The sequence below is a fragment of the Myotis davidii genome, unplaced genomic scaffold (assembly GCF_000327345.1).
Source record: "Myotis davidii unplaced genomic scaffold, ASM32734v1 scaffold478, whole genome shotgun sequence".
Taxonomy (NCBI): domain Eukaryota; kingdom Metazoa; phylum Chordata; class Mammalia; order Chiroptera; family Vespertilionidae; genus Myotis; species Myotis davidii.
This window is the reverse complement of record NW_006289570.1, coordinates 253,495-265,068: the sequence shown is the minus strand read 5'-3', so window position 1 is coordinate 265,068 and position 11,574 is coordinate 253,495. Positions and strand designations below refer to the sequence as shown.

General features: G+C 53.7%; 1 protein-coding gene across 1 annotated transcript in view; it reads left to right on the top strand.

Moving 5' to 3' along the window:
* ACACB (acetyl-CoA carboxylase beta) overlaps positions 1-11,574 on the top strand; it is a 118,191-nt gene that overhangs the window by 98,586 nt on the left and 8,031 nt on the right. The window contains 11 exon segments of the mRNA XM_006762111.2: positions 900-1,055; positions 2,086-2,289; positions 3,058-3,213; positions 4,339-4,461; positions 4,568-4,837; positions 6,412-6,509; positions 7,465-7,585; positions 8,393-8,503; positions 9,766-9,909; positions 10,483-10,626; positions 10,629-10,711. Of these exon segments, the coding sequence (XP_006762174.1) occupies positions 900-1,055; positions 2,086-2,289; positions 3,058-3,213; positions 4,339-4,461; positions 4,568-4,837; positions 6,412-6,509; positions 7,465-7,585; positions 8,393-8,503; positions 9,766-9,909; positions 10,483-10,626; positions 10,629-10,711 (1,610 nt within the window).

Genomic DNA, 11,574 nt, shown 5'->3' with positions numbered 1-11,574 from the left:
GGTCTTGGGGTTTTTCTTTCTTCCCCTGAGCTTGTCACGCAGGCGCTGGCCCTCCCTCTGCTGTCCTGCTCTGTGCCGGGCCCTGGGCCGCATGGGGGATCGCAGGGTGCCCTGGGCACACACAGCCCGGCCCCTGGGACACCCCAGCCGGGCGGCGGCAGGTGGACACTGGTGGCCTATGGATTTATTTCTTCGGTAACGTGGTCTCTGCACGAGAAGAGAATTGTGGGCATAGAAAGAAGACAGGGCTTTGTTAAGTGATGCTTGCTGGCTGAGTATGTGGTCTTTTTTTTTTTCCATTTAGAAAAGTTACCCATGATTATGTTGTGAAAATTTCAAACAATTTTCAAAACTGCTTTTAAAAATAAAAAAAAAGGGCCCAGAATCCTGGCACTCGGGCCGGCCTTGTAGGTGACCCTCTCTAGACGTATACGTCCATGGCTTGTTATGGGCGAGAGCCTTTGTTGTGGTTTTTGCAGGAAGGAGTGGGTGAGGCAGGTAAGCAGGCCTGGGATTGGCCAGTTTGGGGAGTCTCAGCGGGCTGTGAGCACAGGGCAGTCTGTAGGTGTCGGTACCTGAGCCGGCGTGACCTGGGCAGGGGGGAGCCCCATGGAGGAGGTGGTTGGGGCGAGGGCTCTGGAGGCGCTGGTTTGCATTGGAAGGTGGCTTGTGGGGGAGTTGTTTCCTATCGAGGACTCGGCTGACTCTGGAAGGGGCAGTCCCTCCAGGGCCAGCCAGGCCCCAGCTGTCCGAGCGTCCGGACACAGACGGTGAATGCGCACAGCCTTTGTCAGCCCTTGGCCTTCGGAGGGGCTCTGCTGTGCTCGCCGGGCACACCTTTGGGAGAAGAGCGATTCCTCTCCGAGGCTTTGCCTCAGCGGCTGCCCCCTCCCTGGCAGGAGGCCTCCTTCGAGTACCTGCAGAATGAGGGCGAGCGGCTGCTCCTGGAGGCCATGGACGAGCTGGAGGTGGCCTTCAACAACACCAGTGTGCGCACCGACTGCAACCACATCTTCCTCAACTTCGTGCCCACCGTCATCATGGACCCCTACAAGGTCTCTCTCCGGGGCCCTCGTCCGCTTGGGCTCAGTTCCTGGGGACCAATGGCTCTTTGTGCCAAGCTGCCCTGGGTACCACCTCCTGGCGCTCGAGACCCGAATTACAGGACGTGCATGTGTGTGCCGAGGCCTCCGTCCTGCAGGTGGAAGACAAACCCTGCACCGTGTAATTCTAGAGCCACCAGCCTGGGACTGTCCCTGTTCCGCGTTCACCCTCCGTGAACGTGCCTCACTTTGAGGACCACACGGATGCCCAAACGTCTTGCAAAACAAAAGGGTGTCCTGTCCCCGGGTCCAGGCTCTGCTGGGCACCCTGCTGGCTCTTTCTTCATGAGCAGGCAGGGTTTAAGGTGGTAATTGTGGGATGAAAGAGGTCCTGGTACCTCATCCTGGCATCTGTGGGGTGCAGAGGGCCCATGCTGGTGCCCCCGCCCCCCCCGTCCCCCCACTTCCCAGCAGAGAAGATGGGTGGGCTGGAGATGCATGATGGGATACAGGTGGTGTCCCAAAGGAGCATGAGCTGTTGGTCACCAGCCTCTGTGTCCTCATCTAAATGGGGGATAAAAATGCCGGCACCGCCCTAGCCAGTGTGGTACAGTGGCTAGAGCGTCGGCCTGTGGACCTAACGGTCCCAGGTTCGATTTTGGTCAAGGGTACACACCTCGGCTGCAGGGTTCTCCCCAGCCTGGTCGGGGTTGGTGCAGGAGGCAACCAATCAATGTGTGTGTCTCACGTCGATATGTCTTTCACTCTCTCCTCTACTCTCTAATAATCAATGGAAAATATCCGTAGGTGAGGATTAAAAAAAAGATGCCGACTCTTCTGAGTCACAAAACGAAAGGAGAAAATGAGCGCTCAGTGCTTGGCCAGGTGCCTTTGGTCATTAGTAGCCAGCAGTTGTTGGGTGCACACTGTGCCCCGGGCATTTTGCACTCGGCGTATCCTCACTGCACGGCTGTCAGTGCTAGAGCTGCTGGGAGTGTGTGCGGCCCGGGCTCTGACACGGGCCTTGCTGTGACCTGGGCAGATCGAGGAGGCCGTGCGCTCCATGGTCATGCGCTACGGCAGCCGGCTGTGGAAGCTGCGCGTGCTCCAGGCCGAGGTCAAGATCAACATCCGTGAGACGGCCGCCGGCAGTGCCATCCCCATCCGCCTGTTCATCACCAACGAGTCAGGCTACTACCTGGACATCAGCCTCTACAAGGAAGTCACCGACCCCAGATCCGGAAACGTAAGGCCGGGCGGGTCCCCAGAGCAGGGCAGAGGCAGGCTGCGCCCTCGAGTGGGACGTGGAGGGACACGCACTCGGTGGCTGCCTTGCCTGGCCACGCGGGATCCGGCAGCCCCTGCGAGCTTTGCTGAATCCCCGTTGTTCACTTCCCTGGGAAGGACAGGGATTCTGTGTGTAATCCATTCAGGGACCATGTCGGGGATCGGATGTGGGGTGCCCTGGGTGATGATACTGCAGCCTCCCTCGTCAGTTCCCTCTGGGACATAGGTGTTTTACACAACCATGTTTTAGGACAGACTTTTGTGAAGTGAGTCAAATATCCCATTTTTAGGATAGCAACTATCTTTTCGTTTTGAAATAATTATTCTCCAGAGGTTGCAAAAATAATACAGAGAAATAAGTAGCACGGAAAGTTCCCATGTACTTTCACCCAATTTCCCAACCTTGTCAAACTAGGAAACTGACCCGGGCTCAGTGCTGTTAACCCAAATTCGGACTTCCTCCGGGTTTCATCCACTTTGAGGCCCTCTTGTTTGGCTGTGCGTGTGCGTGTGTGCGTGTGCGCGTGTGGTACCATCATCGTTATATTCTGGGGCCTGTGTCCACATCTGCCACTGTCCCTCCTTGTGCTGGCTGCCCACAGAGGCAGAAGAGAGATTAGCAATGCCAGGCACTCACTTTGTCCCATAAGGTGACAAGATTTGCTCCCCGCACTGGGATTTCATGGAGATGTGTCTTCCTCACGCTCTCTCTTTCTTTCTGATCCAGATCATGTTTCACTCCTTTGGCAACAAACAAGGAGCCCAGCACGGGATGCTGATCAACACTCCCTATGTCACCAAGGACCTGCTTCAGGCCAAGCGGTTCCAGGCCCAGTCCCTGGGGACCACCTACGTGTACGACTTCCCAGAAATGTTCAGGCAGGCAAGTCCCGCGGCTGAGATGCAGCACGGGCCCGGGTCTCCTTATCTAAAGGAAGAAAAAGAAGTTACATGTGACCCTTGAGCAAAGTGGAGCTTAGGGGTGCCGACCCCCGGTGCAGTCAAATCTTCATATAGCTTTTGATTCCCCCAAAACGTAGCTGCTAATCTACTCTTGACCAGAATCCCTACTGGGTAGCATAGCTGATTAACACCTATTTTGTATGTTACATGTATTACATGCTGTATTCTTACAATAAAGTAAGCTGGAGAAAAGAAAATGTTCTTGAGGAAATCCTAATGATGAGAAAATGCATTTATAATATTTATTGAAAAAAATCTTTAGAAGCAAAGTTGCAGAAGGATGTGTGCAGTGCGATACCACTTATTTAAAGTTTAAGTCATGCAAAAGACTACTACATGTCTAAATGTATGCATACATGATGAAATAAAAACATGCAAGCATGCAGAGGACTGTAGACACTAAATTCAGGGTAATGATTCCCTGTGGGTAGGTGTGGGGAGGAGGGTCAGGGATGGGGTGAGGAGGGGTACAATAAGGGCTCCAACCACATCTTATTTTTTTAAAAAAAATCTTAAGCAACTACGGAAAATTATGATTTGATAAAACCATGAGATTTGTTGTTCTGCATGTTAAAAGTAGCTCATGATTGCCTGGCCGGTGTGGCTCATTTGAACTAGGACAGTGGTCGGCAAACTGTGGCCCCTTGTGTGTGACTCTTCCACAGAATACCACATGCAGGCGCACACGTACAGTGTGATTGAAACTTAGTGGCCACACTCAAGGGGCCAAAGAGCCGCATATGGTTCTCGAGCCACTGATTTTGCCGACCACGGAACTATGAGGTCACGGTTCGATTCCCAATCAGGGCACATGCCCGGGTTGTGGGCTCAATCTCCAGTACGGGGCGTGCAGGGGGCAGCCAGTCAATGAGTCTCATCATTGATGTTTCTCTCTCTCCCTCTCCCTTCATCTCTGAAATCAATAAAAAAAATTTTTTTTAAATAGGAAAAGAAAAAGTAGCTCATGATTTAAAAAGAGAAAGAGCTAGTAAATGAGCCTCCCTACTGGTGACTCAGGCTTTTCTTTTTCCTCCCCTCTCCCCAGGCTCTCTTTAAACTGTGGGCCTCCCCAGACAAGTACCCCAAAGACCTGCTGACATACACGGAGCTGGTGCTGGACCCGCAGGGCCAGCTGGTGGAGATGAACCGACTTCCCGGAGGAAACGAGGTCAGGTCTCAGCGGAGCCCAGCGCCTGGCCGGAACCGCCCGTTCCGTAAGTGTCCCCCCCCGACGACACAAACCCGCTTCCCTCGCGCCTTTGTGTCGTCACCAGGTGGGCATGGTGGCCTTCAGGATGAATCTGAAGACGCGGGAGTACCCGGACGGGCGGGACGTGATCCTCATCAGCAACGACATCACCTTCCGCATCGGGTCCTTCGGCGTCGGGGAGGACCTCCTGTACCTGCGCGCGTCCGAGCTGGCCCGGGCCGAGGGCATCCCCCAGATCTACCTCGCCGCCAACAGCGGGGCCCGCATCGGCCTGGCCGAGGAGATCAAGCATGTGTTCAAGGTGGCGTGGGTGGACCCCGAAGACCCCCACAAGGTGCGTCAGGAGCGGTGTGGCAGTGTCGCTCCGCTCGGCTGGCACCGTATCTCCAGTGGAGGCGGCAGTGCCCACAGGGGGTGAAACAAGTCTTATTACTCTTTTTCCACATAGAGCACAGATATTCTACATAAATAGGCATACCGTGTATCGGTATTAAAATTTCATGGGAGCCTGGCTGGGCGTGGCTCAGTGGTTGAAGCCTCGACCTATGAACCAGGAGGTCAGGGTTCAATTCCGGGTCAGGGCACATGCCTGAGTTGCGGACTTGATCCCCAGTGTGGGGTGTGCAGGACCAGTGGAGGCGGCAGTGCCCACAGGGGGTGAAAGAGTCTTACTCTTTTTCCACATAGAGCACAGATATCCTACATAAACAGGCATATGGTTTATCGGTATTAAAATTTCATGGGAGCCCGGCTGGGCATGGCTCAGTGGTTGAGCCTCGACCTATGAACCAGGAGGTCAGGGTTCGATTCCGGGTCAGGGCACATGCCTGAGTTGCGGACTTGATCCCCAGTGTGGGGTGTGCAGGAGGCGGCTGATCAATGAGTCTCTCTCATCATTGATGTTTCTCTCTCTCTCCCTCTCCCTTCATCTCTGAAATCAACAATAATAACAACATATATATACATATATTTATTTTAAATTTCATGGGAGGGGATGGCCGTTAGGAAAACGTGCCTAAAAAGGCTCCTTAGGGGACAGTAATGAAAAAGGTTTATGAACCCTGAGCTAATGCGGGTGTATATACAGATATAGAATATACACTGTCTCTCCTGAATGCAGCAAACACTGAGAACGCAAAGGTGAAAAATACATCGTCCCTGGCCTCGGAGATTTGTTAAAAACCGTGGGGAGACGGGGAGACACCAGCTACACTGGAAGGCCGCAGGAGTGAGAGCACACGTTTTATGACGTGAAAGTGCAGGGGACAGAGTCCCTCTTTGCAACCACAGCCGGCATTTCGAAGGGGGCAGTCATGCCCCCCCACACACACACACAAAAGAGGAAATGATTTTCAATGTGAAAAACATAACACACACAGAGTACTACAACAACATGCGGGCCAGGGGAGGCTGGGAATAAGGAAAACAGTCTGAAAAATCTCCCTAGGGCAGTGGTCCGCAAACTGCGGCTCGGCAGACTGCGGCTCGCGAGCCACATGCGGCTCGTTGGCCCCTTGACTGTGGCTCTAACAAAATACCGACTTCTGCCCATGGGGCACGAAGTTTCAATCGCACTGTACGTGCGTGCCTGCACGTGGTATTTTGTGGAAGAGCCACAGACAAGGGACCCTAGGGGAGCAATAGTGAGAAGGTAACTGGGAAACAGAATCCGAGCAGGGAGACAGGAGGCGATGCTGTGAGGCTGGGTGGAAAGCATTAGCACAACGCAGATCTTGCGTTTATAGCTCTTATGAGCATGGTATTAATCAGACATGTTAACATATCGTTTACACGTTATTAACATCCATTCTGCAGTGTTGATATGTCTTTAAAAACAGTGGCTGCCAAGGGCAGGAAAATGGATTCATAGCTTCACCGGAGTATGTTTTTTGCTGTTGTTGTTTTAAGGGATTTAAGTACCTGTACCTGACCCCCCAAGAGTACACCAGGATCAGCTCCCTGAACTCCGTCCACTGCAAACATATCGAGGAGGAAGGAGAATCCAGGTAAGTAACTGGCAGGTGGCTCCCTCCTTTGGCCTGGGGTTGATTTCAGCTATTCCTGGGGAACCTGTCTCTCTGCCTCCGGCTGTGGTGGTATTTCCAAGAGGGTGGTGGGGGGTGTACAGTGGGACCCTGCAGCTTTGGCACCGATGACTTAAATACCTGGGGTGTTCTCGAAGGTGAACCCCTCCCTGTCATCCCCAGATAAGCCGTGCCTCTGACAAAGATAGCATATTAAACAGGGGGAGTCAGATCAATTTCCCATGAAGTCCCCAGAGCTGCAGGCTCACGTTATAGGATCAAATTAGCCCACGATGTGGCAGTGTTTGGCAAGCGGGGAAGGTGTGGGCGGGGCAGGGGTCGGCTCCACCTGAACATCACAGCTACCGGCTGTCTCTTCCAGAGAAAGTGGTGGGTGTGTTGTTGCTACTTTAGTGAGAGTGACTGAATCAGAATTTCCCAGGCTGAGTTTTCTGGAATGTTAGTTGGTGATACGTGGGGAGGAGGAGAAATTTCCATCATCAAGTAGGTTTGGGAAATACTGGGTTACATGAGATCTAACAAGCACCTTTCCTAAGGGCCTCCCCCAAACCTTTAAGGTGCTCAGTGCCTTGTGAATCTCAAACAGGTTAGGAAGTACAGTGCCTCTCACACTTGGGTGGCCAGTCTTGATTGATTGTGAGCTAAGTGGCTTCCCCATCTCTGTGTAGACCAAATGGTGTTCTCAATTGCTTCAGGAAGAAGGCACGGTGGGGATGACATTTCATTAAGACAGCCTCCGCACGGTCTCCTAGAAACTTTAGGGCCAATCACGAAGGTCCCAGACCTCGACTTCCATTTCGCCTCTGGCTGCTTTATCCCCAGCTTGCCCCTCCTGCCTCAGGCCCTTGGGAAAGGGGCCAGCCTGGGATCTCTCTGGACCCCATCTTGCGTTTTAACTCGTGTTTGGTTCTTGAAGGTATGTCATCACGGACATCATTGGGAAGGACGACGGCCTGGGCGTGGAGAACCTGAGGGGGTCAGGCATGATCGCAGGGGAGTGCTCCCTGGCTTACGACGAGATCGTCACCATCAGCTTGGTGAGCCTCCTCTGGTTTCATTGTCTGTTATGTCTCAACCTTTTATGTTAGGAAGTTTAAAATGGTCACAAAAGGAAAGAGTTGATAACGAGGGGGCGGTCCACTGAACCACACTGGCCAAGGTACTCTCGCTTACTTTATTGTAGCAATACAGCTCCCAATACATATAACACAATAATAGGTTATTAGTAGTTGTTTTGGGGGAATCGGAAGTTATTCACTGATTTTATTGGGGGAAGGGGAGGTTAGCTCTCCTAACTCCTGTGTTGTTCAAAGGTCAACTGTGTGTGTGTGTGTGTGTGTGTGTACATATTCATTTATTTAGAAATAGTTTTGGACTCCCCAGCAGTTACAAGTTAGTATGGAGAGGTCCCGGGCACTTCTCCCCCAGTCTCCCCTGCGATGGACTCTTTCACACGTGATAGTACGTTGTCAGAGCCGGGGCACTGACCTGGGCACAGACTCCCACACGGCACAGCCCTCGCTGGGATGTCCCGTTTCACACGCACCCTCAGCCGTCCTTTGGGTCGTGGGAGCGGCTGCAAGAGCTCATGGATGACCCAGCTCAGAAGGGCTCCCCGCGTGCGTTGGGAGGGGGAACCAGAACATTCCGTGCCTGCTGCCTGTCTAAAGCACCCCTATTGGTTGACGGGGTTACTCCTGGGTGGGAAGCCAAGGTCAAGGGAGCCTCAAGGTCAGGCTTCGCCTCTGCTGTTCAGCCCTGACTCCGGTCGCCATCTGTGTCCATCGGGTTCCTGCTGGGGATGGGGCAGCCTCGGGAACTCAGAAGGGGTCCTGTCTCCACAGGTGACCTGCCGCGCCCTGGGCATCGGGGCCTACCTGGTGAGGCTGGGCCAGCGGGTGATCCAGGTGGAAAACTCCCACATCATCCTGACCGGAGCCAGCGCCCTCAACAAGGTGAGCGTGAAGGGGCTGGGGGTCGTTTCCCGTCCCCTCGTCCCCTGGTGGTGTCTTCTCAGTGTGAAACCAGTATCATTCCCACTGATGTAAGAGCTGTTTTCCCAGTTTGCAAATATCTGGGCCTCTTATGAATCCCCCCACGCCACCCCACCCCCGCCAAAAAAGCAAAAAACAAAGAACAAAAAGGATTTGGCTCTATGTTCCTGACATTTAAATTTTAAAAATTAGTTAATTTCAAAAATTATTAAAATTCATAAGACAGCACTGTACCCTGAAGAAAATTGGAAAAAGACCCCCACGTGTAACTGTGCTCCTGCTGTGATTCTGGTATGTTTCCCTCTCATCTCCCCACTCCCTGTGCTGAATCTCAGTGACTGTGCAGTGTGGTTTCTGCTTTTTTCACTCCATGGCAACATTGCCGCGTTGTAAAGCTTCCCTGATAGAACGTTCTCAGATCCCACTGAGGGTCTCCAAGTGCGGCTGGAACCAGCGGCATGAGCGCCCCCTGGGGACGGGTTAGAGATGCAGAAATCTCAGTGACTGTGCAGTGTGGTTTCTGCTTTGTTCGCTCCATGGCAACATTGCCACGTCGTAAAGCTTCCCTGATAGAACGTTCTCAAATCCCACTGAGGGTCTCCAAGTGCGGCCGAACCAGCGGCATGAGCGCCCCCTGAGGACGGGTTAGAGATGCAGCTCCTCAGGCCCCGTCCCAGACCCACTGAGTCAGAAACGTGAGGGAGGGCTTTGCCTTTTTATTTATTTTTTATTTTTATTGATTCCAGAGAGGAAGGGACAGGGAGAGAGAGAGAAACATCGATGAGAGAGAATCATTGATCAGCTGCCTCCTGCGTGCCCCCTGCTGGGGATCGAGTCTGCATCTGGACCATGTGCCCTGACCAGGAATGGAACTGTGACCTCCTGGTTCATAGGTCGATGCTCAACCCCTGAACCATGCCAGTCGGGCAGGTTTTGCTTTTGAGATGACCAAAGTCACCATAAGTCATCGTAATCAAGGTCATCAAAGGACACACTGCTTCTCAAATTGGGCTGCATGTTAGAATTATCTAGAAGTTAAAACACACACCAAAGATTCTAATATAATCGGACCGGGTGCAGCCCGGGCATCCGGGTGTGTAAAAGCTCCCAGTGATTCCAACGTGCAGCCAGGGGTGAGGACCACCGAGGGAGATGACCGCCAAACAGGAGGGAGATGGTCCCGGGCCGGGCAGGACCTTGCTAACCCGGCCGTGTCTACGCAGGTCCTGGGCAGAGAGGTCTACACGTCCAACAACCAGCTGGGCGGCGTGCAGATCATGCATAACAATGGCGTCTCCCACATCACCGTGCCTGACGACTTCGAGGGCGTTTATACCATCCTGGAGTGGCTGTCCTACATGCCAAAGGTGCGGCATCCCCCTCCTGCAGCTTAGAGCCTGGAGACGCTGTCATGATGTTCATTGGCTGCGTGGTGTGGGAGCACGGGGAGCAGGGAGCCCTGCAGGTGTGGTGGGGTGAATGCTTCTTTATCCTCCCCCCTCCCTCCCCGCCTCCCTCCCAGGCACCCAACCCTGCACTAGTTGTTCTTGGCCTTAAAAAGAAAAATAAATGGCTAATGATGCCATCGGTTGATCCTTTAGGAGGGGATGGGCTAGATTTGATTCCTGGCTTCCCCCTCAGTAGCAATCAGACCTGGGGACAACCAAGCCTCAGTTTCCTCCTCTGTGAAATGGGCACAACAATAGCCCCTACCCCCAGAGTGTTACCCTGATGATGAAGTGAAATGACATTTGGAGCCCAGCCCTTGGTGGGCCCTCAGCACATTCTACTCAGAATCATAGAGATGAGCTTGTTTGGGTTCGGCTTCTACTGGGCAGCCAGCCATCGTCACAGTAAGAGGAGGGAAGCGCGAGGGGCAGGTCGCAGGCGTTGCTGACGAACCCGGGGAGCAGAGGTGGAGACCCAGCTTTCTTTTCCAGGATAATCACAGCCCAGTCCCCATCATCACACCCACTGACCCCATTGACAGAGAGATTGAATTTTTCCCATCGAGAGCCCCCTACGACCCCCGGTGGATGCTTGCAGGAAGGTCTCACCCAAGTAAGTCCGCAGGCATTTGCCCGAGACCTGGGTCTGGGGTCTCCTTCCTGGGCCAGAGACGCAGGAGCCCTGGGTGAGGAGCATCGATGTTGAGGGGGTGCGCCTGAGGTCCCCTGCGGGGTGCGCGGAGGAATTGAGGTTTTACTCTGTGCCTTTCCCGAGCGACTGACCGAGGAGGATGGAACCAGCCTCCAGTTTCTGGAGCTGAGGATGGAGATGAGATGCAGGGCAACGAGGTCGTGACCTTCCCCACCTGCCCTGTGGTTGTACAGGTGCAGAGTCCTGGCTGGCACGTCAGGATTTCGAGGACTGCTCCTCTCTCCTTTCCCTCCCCCTTCCCTCCTTCTTTCTCTATTTGGTTAAACCTTCACAACGGAGCTGTCTGTGAGTTTACCCAGGACAGGCAACTTCACCTCTACTGCATACATGCACACACACATGCAGATACTCATGTGCACACATGTTAACACATGCACTTGCACACACACATCCTCTCCCTCTCCGAAAGCAGCAGGTCTGTCCCCTGGAGGTATATGATTACACTCTGAGCACCCAGAACAGGACAGGAAAGCCGAGCTACCCTGTTACCATCGCCCCGAGTCTCGGGTTTTGCAGGCTGCACCTTCAGCATTCTGCCGCTCCTCCCTGCGCAGTGCAGGGGGGCCTGTCGGGAGGCGCCGGGCTCTGCCAGCAAGAAGCCCCGTGTCTGCTCCCCCTCTTCCGTTTCTGTTGGCCCTTCTCACCTGTGCGCACGGAGGGGGCTAGTTTTATCTTGATTTAAAAATGTCCAACTTCTTAGTGATGGTTTTCTCCATCCAGCCAGGCCTCAGGCTGACCTTGAAGTGGGGTCGCCTTGTTCCCACACCTGCAACCTGAGACCCTCCCGCTGCCTGGTTGTTCTTATCCAACCTGCAGTCATGTGCACCGAGGGGTGGCTCACATCCCCACTTCCCTCCAGGAGCGCAGCCGAC